We start from the raw sequence: 18,301 nt of genomic DNA on the forward strand, positions 1-18,301 counted from the left end.
GGAAGTAGTTGAGACTCCAACACCGATCCCTGTGGCATCCCACTAGTTACTGTTTGCCAACCGGAAAATAACCCATTTATCCTGACTCTCTAACAGAAAACAGTTAGCCAATCATCTATCTATGCTAATATATTATTCTGAGTGTATGTGTCAGGAACAGGCTCAAAGGGCTTTGCAATAAACTAGCTCTGGTCAAAAGGTACTTGAATTCAAGTCCTCAGTATTACTGTGTAAACCTTTGGGACATGGGAGCGGGGGTAGGCCATTCAGCCTGTTCCGGGGACAGAATCACAGAAGGACTAATAGTGCCTGAAGGACAGAGGTTATTAAAGGTTTACACAGTACTGAACCTGGGTTAATCATTAGAGTATTGCTACTTATATGGAGACACTATACAATTTTCATAGCACCATTAAGATCAGGTCCCTGGGTTTGGGGTAGGGAAACAGAATCTGGCAAAAGTTTCTGCTCCCAACTTCAATCTAGTTGCTGCTGCAAAGGGCGCATGATTGGGCTATACGATGCAACCAACAGCTGAACATCCCACCAAGACACACTACAGTTTTACATATGAAAAATGGGATACTTGAGCCAGCTCCTGGAAATTACTGGTAACCTAGGAACTTATCAGCAGTCAACATCCTCTGGAAGGGAGGCCGATGGGGGTTGGGGCAGGGGGCAGGGCAGAAAGACATTTAGATAAAAAAAAAGGCACCCTTCTATTAAAAGCAACACTGCTTTTAATCACAACGTGAGGTTTTGTAGTTGCGAATGGGTGCAAAGACGAGCAACTGGTACAGGACACACACGTGGGGAAGCTTCCGCTAAATTAAATATCAGAGCATAGGGGGGCCGTGTGGGGGAAAAAAAAAGGCAACTCAGCCAATAAAACACCCACTCCTCCATGAAACTAAACACAGCTGGGCTGCAAACCCAACATGCAATAAAAATTAACACTATTATATATTATTTTCGAACTGATTTGCCAAACTGAACGACAGCATCTTCATACCGCTGAACAACCATCCGAGCCAACACTTTCAAGTGAGTGAAAGGAAGCAGGCATGGATGGGAAGGAACCTATTTCCCTTGTCAATAACCAGGAGGACATTTAAATTAATTGGTAGAAGGATTAGAGGGGAATGGAGGAGAACTTTTTCACCCTGAGGGTGGTGGGGGTCTGGAACTCAATGCCTGAAAGGACGGTAGAGGCCGAAACCCTCATCACATTTAAAAAGTACTTGGGATATGCACTTGAAGTGCTGTATTCGACAGGGCTACGGACCAAGAGCTGGGAAGTGGGATTAGGCTGGATAGCTCTTTTTCGGCCAGTGCAGAAACGATGGGCCAAATGGCCTCCTCCTGTGCTGTGAATATCTATATCTCTATGACCACAACCTCCAAGAGGAGAGAGAGACTTCTTCTATGAAGAATGATCAGATTCATTAAGAAACCCATCCTCCATCAGCTTATTGATTCAGATGGCAACTCTTTCCCTCAATCCTCATCCCCTCTCCCACCACCCCCCAACCTCTCTCCCCAGTCACCCCCCCCCCAACCTCTCCCCGCCAAAATCGCTCTCCCCAGTCACCCCCCCCCCAACCTCTCCCCGCCAAAATCGCTCTCCCCAGTCACCCCCCCCAAACCTCTCTCCCCAGTCACCACCCTCCCCAACCTCTCTCTCCAGTCACCCCCAACTTCTCTCTCCAATCACCCCCAACTTCTCTCCCCAGTCACCCCTCCCCCCAGTCGCCGCCCCGCAACCTCTCCCCAGTCACCCGCCCCCGCAACCTCTCTCCCCCACCTCCTCTTCTCTCCCCCGTCACCACCCCAAACTCTCCACCATCACCCCCACCAACCTCGCTCCCCCATCACCCCCCCCATTCTCTTCTCTCCCCCATCATCCCCCCCCCCCCCGTCACCAGCCTAAACTCTCCACCATCACCCCCCCAACATCTTCCCACCCCTACCCCATCACCCCCCCCACCAGTCCCCAACCTCGCTCCCCCATCACCCCCCAAACCCTCTCACTCTCCTCCAACCCTCTCTCCCACCCCAGGCTCCCATGCCTACCTTCTCTCTGCACCCACCCCCCACCCTCTCACCCCCTCCCCCATCAGCCACCAACCCTCTCTTCCCCCCCCTTCCTCTCTACCCCCAACCCTCTCTTAAACCCCATCATTCCCCCCATCACACTCCCAACCCCGTCTATCCCCCCCCAATCACACCGCCAACCCCTTCTTCCCCCATCAGACCCCAACCCCCTCTCCTCCCCCAATCACACCCCAAACCCCCTCCCCCCCAGCCCCCTCTTTTCCCCCCCATCACACCCCAAAACCCCTCTTCTCCCCCCGCCATCACACCCCAAAACCCCTCTTCCCTCCCCGCCATCACACCCCCCAAACCGACCTCTCCCCCCCAACCGACCTCTCTCTCTTTCCCCCCCCCATACCGACCTCTCTCTTCCCCCCCCCCCCCACATACCGACCTCTCTCTTTCCCCCCCCCCACATACCGACCTCTCTCCCCCCCTAAATCGACCTCTCTCTTCCCCCCCAAATCGATCTCTCTCTTCCCCCCCCCCACCTAAATCGACCTCTCTCTCTGCCCCTCCCCTCTAAATCGACCTCTCCCCACCACCCCATCCTCCCTCCACCCTCACTCTACCTGCCCCATCAACCCCCCATTCCTCCACCCCCCCCACCCCCAAGCCTCTCTTTCCCCCCCTCTCGCCCATCAGACCCCCAACTCACTCTCCCCCCCCCCCAAACCGACCTCTCTCCCCCCATAAGCCACCTCTCTTCTCTCCCCCATCAACCCAACATCCTCTCTTCCCCCCCCCCCAAACCTCTCTCCCCAGTCACCACCCTCCCCAACCTCTCTCCAGTCACCCCCAACTTCTCTCTCGTCACCCCCAACTTCTCTCTCGTCACCCCCAACTTCTCTCCCCAGTCACCCCTCCCCCCAGTCGCCGCCCCGCAACCTCTCCCCAGTCACCCGCCCCCGCAACCTCTCTCCCCCACCTCCTCTTCTCGCCCCCCCCCCATCCTCTTCTCTCCCCCGTCACCACCCCAAACTCTCCACCATCACCCCCCCCCACCAGTCCCCAACCTCGCTCCCCCATCACCCCCCCCATTCTCTTCTCTCCCCCATCATCCCCCCCCCCCCCCCCCGTCACCAGCCTAAACTCTCCACCATCACCCCCCCAACATCTTCCCACCCCCACCCCATCACCCCCCCCACCAGTCCCCAACCTCGCTCCCCCATCACCCCCCAAACCCTCTCACTCTCCTCCAACCCTCTCTCCCACCCCAGGCTCCCATGCCTACCTTCTCTCTGCACCCACCCCCCACCCTCTCTCCCCCTCCCCCATCAGCCACCAACCCTCTCTTCCCCCCCCCTTCCTCTCTACCCCAACCCTCTCTTAAACCCCATCATTCCCCCCATCACACTCCCAACCCCGTCTATCCCCCCCCAATCACACCGCCAACCCCTTCTTCCCCCATCAGACCCCAACCCCCTCTTCTCCCCCCCACGCCATCATACCCGAAGCACCCTCTCCTCCCCCAATCACACCCCAAACCCCCTCCCCCCCATCACACCCCAAAACCCCTCTTCTCCCCCCGCCATCACACCCCAAAACCCCTCTTCCCTCCCCGCCATCACACCCCCCCAACCGACCTCTCTCTCTTCCACCCCCCCATACCGACCTCTCTCTTTCCCCCTCCCCACATACCGACCTCTCTCTCCCCCCTAAATCGACCTCTCTTCCCCCCCCTAAATCGACCTCTCTCTTCCCCCCCAAATCGATCTCTCTCTTCCCCCCCCCACCTAAATCGACCTCTCTCTCTGCCCCTCCCCTCTAAATCGACCTCTCCCCACCACCCCATCCACCCTCACTCTACTTGCCCCATCAACCCCCCATTCCTCCACCCCCAAGCCTCTCTTCCCCCCCTCTCGCCCATCAGACCCCCAACTCACTCTCCCCCCCCCCCAAACCGACCTCTCTCCCCCCATAAGCCACCTCTCTTCTATTCCCCCATCAACCCAACATCCTCTCTTCCACCCCCCCACCCTCTTCCCCCCCCATCCTCTCTTCCCCTCCCCCCAATCAACCCCCCATCCCCCACACCACTGCAGCCTCTCGCCCCCTCCCGTCACGACAGCCGAGCGGTGTATTTTTTTTACCTTAGCGGCGGCGCTCTGGAACTTGCGGCCGTTGCCGGGGGCCGGCGGCGGGGGCGGCCGCTGCTGCCGGTGTTGCTGCTGCTGCTGCAGACGACCGAGCTGCTGGCGCAACGTCTCCTTCTGGTGGAAGGAGAAAGCCGGGTGGTTGGAGGCCATGGTGAGCAGCAGCACCAGCTCCTCCTGGGCGGCGGCGGCCTCCGAACCCGCCGAGGGGCCCAGGCCGGCCGACGAGGTGGTGGTGGCGGTGCCGGAGGCGGTGCAAGCCGCCGAGCAGCGGGCCAGCGCCCGGGCCAGCACGGCGGCCGCCTCGCGGTTCTCCGAGCCCAGCAGCGCCAGCGACACCACCAGCTTGCTGCGGGTCACCCGGTCGTCGGCCGATCCGGCTCCTCCTCCTCCCCCGGCCGCCGCCGCCGCCTCGCTCGCTAGTCCGCCCGCCAGGCCGCGCAGCTCGGCCGCGCTGTTGGCGCGCAGCTCGGCGTCGCGCAGCGTGTGGTAGTCCTTGCGCGCCAGGTCCTCCAGGCAGCTGCCCAGGAAGCGCAGCTCCAGCGGGTGGCACAGGTCGAGCAGGCCGCAGCAGAACTCGAGGCGCTGGGCCGAGGTCAGCGCCGAGCCGAACCACTCGTAGACGCCCTCTTTCCGCGGCTCCATCATGGCGGCGGTGGCGGCCGCCTTCTCCTCTTCCTCCTCCTCTTCTTCCTCCTCGTCGTCCTCCTCCTCCTCATCGGGCAGCTTCATCAGCACCTTCATCTTTTCATCGAGTTGATGCAAGGCAGAAAAGGAAAATGAAATTGATTGTCAGCACATATTTTTTTCTTTTTTTTTTACTTCGCGGCGGCCGTTTCGGAGCTCGGCAAATGGCAGCGCCGACTGAAGGGGGAAAGCCGCTGGCCGCCCGCTCCCGCCTCTTCCCGCCCGTCAATCAGCCGGGGCAAACCACGCCCTCTCCTGTTCCACCGCCTCCCTCCCCGCCCCATCCGTCATTCAGCCGGGGCAAACCACGCCCTCTCCTGTTCCACCGCCTCCCCTCCCCGCCCGTCAATCAGCCGAGGCAAACCACGCCCTCTCCTGTTCCACCGCCTCCCCTCCCCGCCCGTCAATCAGCCGAGGCAAACCACGCCCTCTCCTGTTCCACCGCCTCCCCTCCCCGCCCGTCAATCAGCCGAGGCAAACCACGCCCTCTCCTGTTCCACCGCCTCCCTCCCCGCCCGTCAATCACCCGAGGCAAACCACACCCTCTCCAACTCCTCCCTCCCCGCCCGTCAATCAGCCGAGGCAAACCACGCCCTCTCCAACTCCTCCCTCCCTGCCTGTCAATCACCCGGGGCAAACCACGCCCTTTCCTCTCGCAGCCTGTCAAGCCAGGCGAGCCCAAGCCCCGCCCTCTGCTCCCCCAAACTGTCAATCACCCGACACCCCCGCCCCCCTCAAGCCCCGCCCATCATTCTGCCCTCTCGTCTCCACCCGAGCCCAAGCCCCGCCCTCCTCCTACATGTCAATCACCCGAGCCAAACCCCGCCCAGTTCCGCCTCCGCCTCCGCCTCTCAAGTCCCCGCCCTCTCCTCCCCGCCTGTCACTCAGGCGACCCAAGCTCCGCCCAGCATTGGCCCCGCCCCTTTCTCCACCAACTCACCAAGTCTGGTTTGGGGGCCACACAGAGGAACATAGGAACAGGAGTAGGCCATTCAGCCCCTTGAGCCTCTTCTGCCATTCAATGACATCATGGCTGATCTGCGATCTAACTCGATATACCCGCCTTTGGCCCATATCATAGAATCATAGAAGTTTACAGCTCGGAAGGAGGCCATTCTGGCCCATCATGTCTGTGCCGGCCAACAAGAGGCTATCCAGCCTAATCCCACTTTTCAGCTCTCGGTCCGTAGCCCTGTAGGTCACGGCACTTCAGGTGCACATCCAAATACTTTTAAAATGCGGTGAAGGTTTCTGCCTCTACCACCTTTTCAGGCAGTGAGTTCCAGACCCCCGCCACCCTCTGGGTGAAGAAAGTTCTCCTCAAATCTCCTCTAAACCTACCAATTACTTTAAATTTATGCCCCCTGATTGTTGACCCCTCTGCTAAGGGAAATAGGCCCTTTCTATCCACTCTATCCTGCCCTCATAATTTTATACACCTCAATGAGGTCTCCCCTCAGACTCCTCTGTTCCAATGAAAACAAATCCAGCCTATCTAATCTGTCCTCATAGCCTAGATTCTCCACTCCTGGCAACATCCTCGTAAATCTTCTCTAGTGCTATTATGTCCTTCCTGTATTGTGGTGACCAGAACTGCACACAGTACTCCAGCTGTGGCCGAACCAGTGTTTTATACAGTTCAAGCATAACCATCCTGCTCTTGTAATGCCTTTGGTTAACAAAAATCTATCAATCTCACATTTAAAATTAACAAATGATACAGCATCAATTGCCGTTTGCGGAAGAGAGTTCCAAACCTCTACCACCCGTTGTATGTAGGAGTGTTGGATGGAGTATAAAAGCAGAGAAGTCCTGCTATAACTGTACAGGATATTGGTGAGACCACACCTGGAATACTGCGTACAGTTTTGGTCTCCTTATTTAAAGAGGGATATACTTGCATTGGAGGCAGTTCAGAGAAAGTTCACTCAGTTGATTCCTGAAATGAAGGGGTTAACTTATGAAGAAAGGTTGTGCAGGTTAGGCCTATACTCACTGGAGTTTAGAAGAATGAGAGGTGATCTTATTGAGACATATAAGATAATGAGGGGATCGACAAGATAGATGCAGAGAGGATGTTTCCACTCATGGGGGAATCTAGAACTAGGGGCCATTGTTTCAGAATAAGGGGTCGCCCATTTAAAACTGAGAAGAGGAGGAATTTCTTCTCTCAGAGATTTGTAAATCTGTGGAATTCTCTGCCCCAGAGAGCTGTGGAGGCTGGGTCATTGAATATATTTAAGGCTAAGATAGACAGATTTTTGAGCGATAAGGGAGTAAAGGGTTATGGGGAGCGGGCGGGGAAGTGGAGCTGAGTCCATGATCAGATCAGCCATGATCTTATTGAATGGCAGAGCAGGCTCGAGGTGCCAAATGGCCGACTCCTGCTCCTATTTATGTTCTTCTGTTTCCCAATTTCACACCTATAAGCCAGAGTTTTCCCACTTGTGTGTCTTGATCACCCTGCGATTCCTCCCCTCGCCCCACCCCGAAAAGGTCTCGTCTTTTTATTATTCGTTCACGGGTGGTGAGCCGTCTTCTTGAACGGCTGCAGACCGTATGAAGGTGCTCCCACAGTGCTGTTAGGGAGGGAGTTCCAGGATTTTGACCTAGCGATGATGAAGGAACAGCCGATATATTTCCAAGTCAGGATGGTGTGTGTGACTCGGCAGGGAACGTGGAGGTGGTGGTATTCCCATGCGCCTGCTGCCCTTGTCCTTCTAGGGGGTAGAGATGGCGGGTCTGGGAAGTGCTGCCAAAGTAGCCTATTACCTTTGGTGCCTACCTTTAATACAACAGTAAGAGTACCTGCCAACATACCCCAATACAGTGGGGATGGGGTGGAGGCGGAGAATTAACCTTACGAATTGAGCTAGGGCAGTTCACTGGGTGAAGTCAGGAACGACTTCTTCAAACAAACACAAGTGGAAATCTGGAACTCTTTCCCCTTTCCCCGCCCCCCGCCTCAAACAAAACTGTTGACACTGGGGATCAATTGAGATCATGCCCTCTAGTTGTAGTCTTCCCCATCAGTGGAAACATCCTCTCTGCATCCACCTTGTCAAGCCCCATCATAATCTTATACATTTTGATGAGATCACCTCTCATTCTTCTGAATTCCAATGAGTAGAGGCCCAACTCACTCAACCTTTCCTCATAAGTCAACCCCCTCATCTCTCGAATCAACCTTTGAACTTTCTCTGAACTGCCTCCAAAGCAAGTATATGCTTTCATAAATATGGAAAACTAAACTGCACGCAGTATTCCAGGTGTGGCCTCACCAATACCCTGAATAGCATCAGCAAGACTTCCCTGCTTTTATACTCCATCCCCTTTGCAATAAAGGCCAAGATTCCATTGGCCTTCTTGATCACTTGCTGTACCTGCATACTAACCTTTTGTGTTTCATGCACAAGTACTCCCAGGTCCCGCTGTACTGCAACACTTTGCAATCTTTCTCCATTTAAATAATAACTTGCTCTTTGATTTTTTTCTGTCAAAGTGCATGACCTCACACTTTCCAACATTATACTCCATCTGCCAAATTTTTGCCCACTCACTTAGCCTGTCTATGTCCTTTTGCAGATTTTGTGTGTCCTCCTCACACATTGCTTTTCCTCCCATCTTTGTATCGTCAGCAAACTTGGCTACGTTACACTCAGTCCCTTCCTCCAAGTCATTAATATAGATTGTAAATAGTTAGGGTCCCAGCACTGATCCCTGCGGCACCTCACTGGTTACTGATTGCTAACCAGAGAATGAACCATTTATCCCTACTCTCTGTTTTCTGTTCGTTGGTTCAAGCCTTGATCTAGGCTGACAATCCCAGTGCAGTGCTGAGAAAATGCTGCATTGTCGGAGGTGCTGTCTTTCGGGTGAGATGTTAAACCGAGTCCCTGTCTACTCTCTCAGGTGGATGTAAAAGATCCCGTGGCCTATTAGTGAAGACAAATGTAGATCCCTTGCAGTGAGAATCAGGTGAATTTATAAATTGGGGACAAAGAAATGGCAGACCAATTGAACAAATACTTTGGTTCTGTCTTCACTAAGTGAGACACATATAACCTTCCGGAAATACTTGGGGACCAAGGGTCTAGCGAGAAGGAAGAACTGAAGGAAATCCTTATTATCAGGAAATTGTGTTAGGGAAATTGATGGGATTGAAGGCCGATAAATCCTCAGGGCCTGATAGTCTGCATCCCAGAGTACTTAAGGAAGTGGCCCTAGAAATAGTGGATGCATTGGTGATCATTTTCCAACATTCTATAGACTCTGGATCAGTTCCTATGGATTGGAGGGTAGCTAATGTAAACCCACTTTTTAAAAAAGGAGGGAGAGCGAAAACAGGTAATTATAGACCGGTTAGCCTGACATCGGTAGTGGGAAAAATGTACGAATCAATTATTAAAGACGTAATAGCAGCGCATTTGGAAAGCAGTGACAGGATCGGTCCAAGTCAGCATGGATTTATGAAAGGGAAATCATGCTTGACAAATCTTCTAGAATTTTTTGAGGATGTAACTAGTAGACTGGACAAGGGAGAACCAGTGGATGTGGTGTATTTGGACTTTCAAAAATGGGGTACCGCAAGGTTCAGTGCTGGGCCCCCAGCTATTTACAATATACATTAATGATTTGGACAAAGGAATTGAATGTAATATCTCCAAGTTTGTAGATGACACTAAGCTGGGTGGCAGTGTGAGCTGTGAGGAGGATGCTAAGAGGCTGCAGAGTGACTTGGACAGGTTAGGTGAGTGGGCAAATGCATGGCAGATGCAGTATAATGTAGATAAATGTGCGGTTATCCACTTTAGTGGCAAAAACAGGAAGGCAGAATATTATCTGAATGGTGACAGATTAGGAAAAGGGGAGGTGCAACGAGACCTGGGTGTCATGGTACATCAGTCATTGAAAGTTGGCATGCAGGTACAGCAGGCGGTGAAGGCGGCAAATGGCATGTTGGCCTTCATAGCGAGAGGATTTGTGTATAGGAGCAGGGGGGTCTTACTGCAGTTGTACAGGGCCTTGGTGAGGCCACACCTTGAATATTGTGTATAGTTTTGGTCTCCTAATCTGAGGAAGGACATTCTTACTATTGAAGGGGTGCAGCGAAGGTTCACCAGACTGATTCTCGGGATGGCAGGACTGACATATGAAGAAAGACTGGATCGACTAGGCTTATATTCACTGGAATTTAGAAGAATGAGAGAGGATCTCATAGAAACATATAAAATTATGACGGGATTGGACCGTTTAGATGCAGGAAGAATGTTCCCGATGTTGGGGAAGTCCAGAACCAGGGGTCACAGTCTTAGGATAAGGGGTAAGCCATTTAGGACTGAGATGAGGAGAAACTTCTTCACTCAGAGAATTGTGAAGCTGTGGAATTATCTACCACAAAAAGTTGTTGAGGCCAGTTCATTAGTTATATTCAAAAGGGAGTTAGATGTGGCCCTTACGGCCAAAGAGATCAAGGGGTATGGAGAGAAAGCAGGAATGGGGTACTGAAGTTGCATGATCAGCCATGATCTTATTGAATGGTGGTGCAGGCACCTATTTTCTATGTTTTTATGTTTCTATGTCGAAGAAGAGCAGGGGAGCTATCCCCGGTGTCCTGGTCAATATTTATCCCTCAATCAATATCAATGAAACAGATTATCGGGTCATTATCATATTGCTTGCTATTTGTGGGAGCTTGCTGTGCGCGAATTGGCTGCCGCATTACACTTTAAAAAGTTCTTCATTGGCTGTAAAGCACTTTGAGATATCTAGCGGTCATGAAAGGCGCTATAGAAATGCAAGATTTCTTTTTCTATTTTTAACTGGGCAAAAATTTGGCAGATGGAGTACAATGTGGGAAAATGTGAGGTTATCCACTTTGGCAGAAAAAATAGAAAAGCAAATTATAATTTAAATGGAGAAAAATTGCAAAGTGCTGCAGTACAGAGGGACCTGGGGGCCCTTGTGCATGAAACACAAAAAGTTAATATGCAGGTTCAGCAAGTGATCAGGAAGGGAAATGAAATGTTGGCCTTTATTGCAAGGGAGATAGAGTATAAAAGCAGAAGTCCTGCTACAACTGTAGAGGGTATTGGTGAGGCCACACCTAGAATACTGCGTATAGTTTTGGTGTCCGTATTTAAGGAAGGATATACTTGCCTTGGAGACTGTTCAGAGAAGGTTCACGAGGTTGATTCCGGAGATGAGGGGGTTGACTTATGAGGAAAGGTTGAGGAGGTTGGGCCTCTACTCATTGGAATTCAGAAGAATGAGGAATGAGAGGTGATCTTATCGAAACGTGTAGCATTATGAGGGGGCTTGACAAGATGGATGCAGAGAGGATGTTTCCACTGATGGGGGAGACTAGAACTAGAGGGCATGATCTTAGAATAAGGGGCCGCCCATTTAAAACTGAGATGAGAAATTTCTTCTCTCAGAGGGTTGTAAATCTATGGATTTCGCTGCCCCAAAGAGCTGTGAAAGCTGGGTCATTAAATATATTTAAGGCGGAGATAGAGAGATTTTTGAGCGATAAGGGAGCCAAGGGTTATGGGGAGCGGGCAGGGAAGTGGAGCTGAGTTCATGATCGGATCAGCCATGATCTTATTGAATGGCGGAGCAGGCTCGAGGGGCCAAATGACCTACTCCTGCTCCTATTTCTTGTGTTCTTATGTTCTTAACACACTGTGCTTGGGCAGGGCAACTGCTGTTCATCTTTAATAATAGAATTATAGAAAATTACGATACAGAAGGTGGCCATTCGGCTCATCGTGTCTGTGCCAGTTGAAAGAGTTACCCAGCCTAATCCCACCTTTCTGCCCTTGGTCCATAGCCTTTGGGTTACGGCACTTCAAGTGCTCATCCAAGTACCTTTTAAATGTGGTGAGGGTTTCTGCCTCTACCGTCCTTTCAGGCAGTGAGTTCCAGACCCCCACCACCATCTGGGTGAAAAAAGTTCTCCCTCAACTCCCCTCTAAACCTTCTACCAATTACTTTAAATCTATGCCCCCTGGTTGTTGACCCCTCTGCTAAGGGAAATAGGTCCTTCCTATCCGCTCTATCTAGGCCCCTCATAATTTTATGCACCTCAATTAAATTTCCCCTCAGGTTCCAAGGACAACAATCCCAATCTTTGCTCATAGCTAAAGTTTTTCACCCACCGGCAACATCCTGGTTAATAGAGCAGGGTGGGAATGGATGCTTGAGGTTTGGCTTCTATAGTGTAAGGGAAGGGTTAATTCTTTTTATTCACTATTTTGCTTTCAGCTGTTCAGTAAGTTTCTATTTAGAGGCTGGAAACGTTGGTTTCAATTTCATTTCCAGCGAAATGGAAAGCAGCGACATGGCCAAGTAGCTGATACGGGATCCTGAGGGGCAAAAACAGACTTTTACACAGAGTTCCATGGGTGGGAATTGTAGCCCTCCCGGTGTGGGGGGGAGGGGGAAATGGGGTTAAATTCTGAAAGATCAGAAAATCGGTCCCAACCTGCCGTCAATCCGCATGCTTCTGGTTTAACCGGGGTGTGTTGAGCAAGAACACAACACCGGGGGGGGGGGTTCATATGCTTGCAAGGCTGCAGTCTCAGGTTTTAACAGACTTTTATATTTAACGGTTGCGGGCCAGGTTTCCCAGGGCTGACCAGACAATTAGCTAATCTGCTTTTGCTTTGTTGATTGAAGGATAAATATTGGCCTCAAGACACCAGGGGAGAACTCTCATGCTGTTCTTCGAAATAGTGCCGTGGGATTATTTACATCCACCTGAGAGAGCAGACAGGGTCTTGGTTCAACATCTCATCCGAAAGACAGCACCTCCGACAGTGCAGCACTCCCTCAGTACTGCCCCTCCGACAGTGTGGCGCACCCTCAGTACTGCACCTCTGACAGTGCAGCACTCCCTCAGCACTGCCCCTCCGACAGTGCGGCACTCCCTCAGTACTGCCCCTCCGACAGTGCGGCACTCCCTCAGTACTGCCCCTCCGACAGTGCGGCACTCCCTCAGTACTGCCCCTTCGACAGTGCGGCACTCCCTCAGCACTGCCCCTCCGACAGTGCGGCACTCCCTCAGTACTGCCCCTCCGACAGTGCGGCACTCCCTCAGTACTGCCCCTTCGACAGTGCGGCACTCCCTCAGCACTGCCCCTCCGACAGTGCGGCACTCCCTCAGTACTGCCCCTTCGACAGTGTGGCACTCCCTCAATACTGCCCCTCCGACAGTGCGGCACTCCCTCAGCACTGCACTGGGAGTGCCAGCCTAGATTTTTGTGCTTAAGTTCCTGGAGTGGGATTTGAACCCACAACCTTCTGACTCAGAGGCAAGAGTGCTGCCCACTGAGCCACGGCTGTCACTGAGCAGACCAGGTAACAGTAGCAGATTTCCCTCCCTAAGGTACATTAGTGAACCAAATACGTTAATCTGGTAGATTCATGGTCACCAATACTGATACTACCTTTTTAATTCCAGATTTATTTAATTAATTGAATTTAAATTCCACAGCTGCTGAGGTGGTGGGATTCAAACCCATGTTGCTGGATCATTTTAATCCGGGCTTCTGAATTACCTGTACAGGTTGAGCGTCCGAAATCGGGAAACCTTGGGACCGAGGCCGTTCCGGGTATTTCCAGATTTTGGAACATCTTTGCCTGGGTCGAGGTAGGTGGGGTCTGGCAGCCGAGGTAAAAGGGAGAAGGGGGGGTGCCGGGGCCAGGGGGAGAAGGGGGGGTGCTGGGGCCAGGGGGAGAAGGGGGGGTGCTGGGGCCAGGGGGAGAAGAAGGGGGGGTTGCCGGGGCCAGGGGGAGAAGGGGGAGTGCCGGGGCCAGGGGGAGAAGGGGGGGGGTGCTGGGGCCAGGGGGAGAAGGGGGGGCTGCTGGGGCCAGGGGGAGAAGGGGGGGGTGCCGGGGCCAGGGGGAGAAGGGGGGGTGCCGGGGCCAGGGGGAGTGCCGGGGCCAGGGGGAGAAGGGGGGGTGCCGGGGCCAGGGGGAGAACGGGGGGTGCTGGGGCCAGGGGGAGAAGGGGGGGTGCCGGGGCCAGGGGGAGTGCCGGGGCCAGGGGGAGAAGGGGGGGTGCCGGGGCCAGGGGGAGAACGGGGGGTGCTGGGGCCAGGGGGAGAAGGGGGGGTGCTGGGGCCAGGGGGAGAAGGGGGGTGCTGGGGCCAGGGGGAGAAGGGGGGGTGCTGGGGCCAGGGGGAGAAGGGGGGGTGCTGGGTCCAGGGGGAGAAGGGGGGGGTGCTGGGGCCAGGGGGAGAAGGGGGAGTGCCGGGGCCAGGGGGAGAAGGGGGGGGTGCTGGGGCCAGGGGGAGAAGGGGGGGCTGCCGGGGCCAGGGGGAGAAGGGGGGGTGCCGGGGCCAGGGGGAGAAGGGGGGGTGCCGGGGCCAGGGGGAGAAGGGGGGAGTACCGGGGCCAGGGGGAGAAGGGGCGGTGCCGCGGCCAGGGGGAGAAGGGGGGGTGCTGGGGCCAGGGGGAGTGCCGGGGTGCCGGGGCCAGGGGGAGAAGGGGGGTGCCGGGGCCAGGGGGAGAAGGGGGGGGTGCTGGGGCCAGGGGGAGAAGGGGGGGTGCTGGGACCAGGGGGAGAAGAGGGGGTGCTGGGGCCAGGGGGAGAAGGGGGGGTGCCGGGGCCAGGGGGAGAAGGGGGGAGTACCGGGGCCAGGGGGAGAAGGGGCGGTGCCGCGGCCAGGGGGAGAAGGGGGGGTGCTGGGGCCAGGGGGAGTGCCGGGGTGCCGGGGCCAGGGGGAGAAGGGGGGTGCCGGGGCCAGGGGGAGAAGGGGGGGGTGCTGGGGCCAGGGGGAGAAGGGGGGGTGCTGGGACCAGGGGGAGAAGAGGGGGTGCTGGGGCCAGGGGGAGAAGGGGGGTGCCGGGGCCAGGGGGAGAAGGGGGGTGCTGGGGCCAGGGCGAGGTTGGGCCGCCGAGGGCCGGCCACCGAGGGCCAGGGTGAGGTCGGGCCAGGGCGAGGTCGGGCTGCCGAGGCGGGGGGCGGGGGGGGAGTCCGGATTTCGGAACATTTTCCGGTTTCCAGATGACCCCATCACGGATCAGTCCGGTGTCCTGATTCCGGAACATTCCGAATTTTGGAACTCCGGATTTCAGACGCTCAACCTGTACTAGTCTAGTAACATAACCACAATGCCACCCGTACCCCTACAACTGGCCACTGCAAACCCCCCGACTCCCCATAAATATCTAGCAGTTGCTTCTTGAACCCACAAAAAAGTCAGTCTCTACTACTGCTAGAACCAATTAAGTTGACATTTTACCAGTGCTGTTTTTAAATGCAATGCAAGGAGTACCCAGCACGGTTCATCTCTAATACACTTGTGGCTTATCTTTGGTAGAGCATGCTCGATGGGCTGAGTCATATTCACTGCATCACAGGATTATCATGGCCCATTTGGTCCATTTGATTGATCCCTCCAGGAACACAGTAGCGCAATGGTTATGTGACTGGGCTAGTGATCCAGAGACGTGAGTTCAAATTCCACCACGACAGCTGGGGGAATTTAAATTCAGTTAATTAAATAAATCTGGAATTAGGAAGCTAATGTCAGTAATGGTGACCATGAAACTACCGGATTGTCGTAAAAACCCAACTGGTTCACCAATGCACCTTAACAGGGCCGTGCACCCACAAAACATTACAGGGAACATTGACCCAATAAAGGTTTTGATAGAGTAGGCACAGAGAATGAGAGCGTTTCCACTTGTGGGGAAGAACAAAACTAGAAGTCATCAATACAAGATAGTCACCAAGAAATCCAATTTGGAATTCAGAAGAAACTTCTTTACCCAGAGTGGTGAGAATGTGGAACTCGCTACCACAGGGAGTGGTTGAAGCGATGTCATTTATCTCACATTACTGTACATAACTGTATCTTATCATGCTATACATGACTGTAACTAATTATGACCTGTAACCACAAGCATACCTTACCTCCAAGGGTGCATTTGCAGGAGACACTGCATACCAGTTCCACACAGGTATATAAAGACAGGTCTCAGGCAAGTGTGGCATTCGAGAGCTGTGAAATAAAGGTGCAGGTCCTGAGTGACCGTGACTTCAGCATGTGCCTCGTGTGAGTCTGTACTGCAGGAACAGGACTTTACAGTGGCGACGAGGATGGGATCACAGAATCCACAGAATGGCGACCAACGGCTCAGATGAAAAATACAATGCTGGAGATAATTGGGAGGACTTCATAGAAAGGCTCCAGCAAAACTTTGTAACCAAAGACTGGTTAGGCGACGATAAAGCAGACAAGAGAAGAGCCCATCTCTTGACCAGCTGTGGCTCGAAAACATATGCCTTAATGAAGGACCTGCTGGCACCCGAGAAACCAGCAAGCAAGTCGTTTGAAGAGTTGAGCACACTGGTAAGAGACCACCTGAAGCCAGCGAGCAGCCTACACATGGCCAGATACAGGTTCTACAACTACAGACGCTGTGTGGGCCAGAGCATACCTGACTTTGTGGCGGAACTTCGGAGGCTGGCTAGTTTATGTGAGTTCTCCGATGAACTAAGGAGGGAAGTACTGAGAGACTTTTTTATTGAAGGAATAGGCCACGCAGGCATATTCCGAAAGCTCATAGGGACCAAGAACTTGACCCTAGAGGCAGCAGCACTGGTTGCACAGACACTCTTGGCAGGAGAGGAAGAAACGAGGTTAATCTACACTGCGGGTACGACAACTAACGAAACATCGGAACAAGGGGTTCACAGCGTGAAACAAGCCGCTACCCCCACACACAGACAAAGGCAGGAGAGCAGGCCCTCAACAGCAAGGCAATAAACGCCAACGCCTCAGCGCACATTCAACGGTGGGCACTCATGGTGGCGTCTTACGACTATACCATAAGGCACAGACCAGGCACAGACAACTGTGCCGACGCGCTTAGCAGGCTACCCCTGGCGACCACGGAAGGGTCTGACGAACAGGACTGTGAGATAGTCATGGCAATCAATGTCTTTGAATCCACAGGTTCGCCCATGACGGCTCGCCAAATCAGAACCTGGACGACTAGCGACCCCACGTTATCCTTAGTCAAACGATGTGTCTTAACTGGTGACTGGGCAGAGGCTCGCGATGCCTGCCCCGAGGAGATCAAACCTTTCCATAGGCGCATGCATGAACTATCACTACAGGCAGACTGCCTGATGTGGGGCAGCCGAGTAGTTATGCCTCAGCGAGGCAGAGAGGCATTTGTCTGGGAGCTCCACCGCGAACATCTGGGGATCGTTCTCATGAAGGCCATAGCCAGATCCCACGTCTGGTGGCCTGGCATTGACGCGGACTTGGAGCTCTGTGTCCGACGGTGCACCATTTGTGCCCAACTCAGCAATGCCCCCAGGGAGGCCCCCCTAAGCCCCTGGCCCTGGCCCACCAAACCGTGGTCGCGGGTGCACGTAGACGATGCGGGCTCATTCATGGGCATAATGTTCCTCGTAGTCGTCGATGCATTTTCAAAGTGTATCGAATGCACCATTTTAAACTCGAGCACCACCTCCACCACTGTGGAGAGCCTTGGAACCATGTTTGCAACGCATGGAAATCCTAACATATTGGTCAGTGATAATGGTCCGTGCTTCACCAGCGCAGAATTTCAAGATTTTATAGTTGACCACGGCATAAATCACATTAAGACGGCCACCATTCAAGACGGCCTCCAATAGCCAGGCGGAGCGAGCAGTGAAAATCATTAAACAAGGCATGCTTAAAATCTAAGATCCCACACTGCAGGGCCGCCTGTCGTGACTGCTGCTGGCATACAGATCTCATCCGCATTCATTGACTGGGGTTCCCCCCGCGCAACTATTGAGGAAACGGACCTTAAAGACTAGGCTCTCGTTAATCCTCCCAGACATGCGTGAAATCGTTGAGGCAAAGCGCCATAAGCTAACTGAGTACCATGACCGAAATTCGAGGGGGAGGTGGAATGAAATAGGGGACAAAGTGTTTGTGCTAAACTATGGCAGGGGTCCCAAATGGCTTGCAGGGACAGTAACAGGCAAGGAAGGAAACAGGTTACTGGTGGTACAAATGGACAATGGCCAAACCTGCCGGAGGCATGTAGACCAAGTAAAAAGTAGATTCACCAACAACACTGCAGAACCAGAGGCAGACTACAATGTGGAACTCACACCACACCTGGTGGACAGACAGAGGGAACAACCTGAGGAAAGGGCAATCCCAACAGACAGCCCAGGCGAGATACCAACAATCATACTGAACGAAACAGATAGCCCAGGCGAGATACCAACAATCACACCGAAAGAAAAACAGGCAATAAGGCAAACAATGGAACCACAACTAAGATGCTCCACGCGAGAGCGTAGACCACCTGAGAGACTGAATCTATAAAGACAATAAGATCTTGGGGGAGGGTGATGTCATGTAGCTCACATTACCGTACATAACTGTATCTTACCATGCTAT

General features: G+C 53.7%; 2 protein-coding genes across 5 annotated transcripts in view; both read right to left on the minus strand.

The window, feature by feature from the left end:
• zcchc2 (zinc finger, CCHC domain containing 2) overlaps positions 1-5,075 on the minus strand; it is a 71,586-nt gene extending 66,511 nt beyond the window's left edge. For all 4 annotated transcript variants that reach the window (XR_011593295.1, XM_070880337.1, XM_070880335.1 and 1 more), the window contains exon 1: positions 4,188-5,075. Coding sequence is in view for 3 of the 4 variants with exons in the window: in XM_070880337.1 (XP_070736438.1) it covers positions 4,188-4,934 (747 nt within the window). In the remaining variant the exon portion in view is untranslated. The remainder of the gene's footprint in view (positions 1-4,187) is intronic.
• LOC139264220 (tumor necrosis factor receptor superfamily member 11A-like) overlaps positions 1-18,301 on the minus strand; it is a 131,798-nt gene that overhangs the window by 3,398 nt on the left and 110,099 nt on the right. The gene's annotated exons all lie outside the window — the stretch shown is intronic.

This window comes from Pristiophorus japonicus, chromosome 5 (assembly GCF_044704955.1).
Source record: "Pristiophorus japonicus isolate sPriJap1 chromosome 5, sPriJap1.hap1, whole genome shotgun sequence".
Classification (NCBI taxonomy): domain Eukaryota; kingdom Metazoa; phylum Chordata; class Chondrichthyes; family Pristiophoridae; genus Pristiophorus; species Pristiophorus japonicus.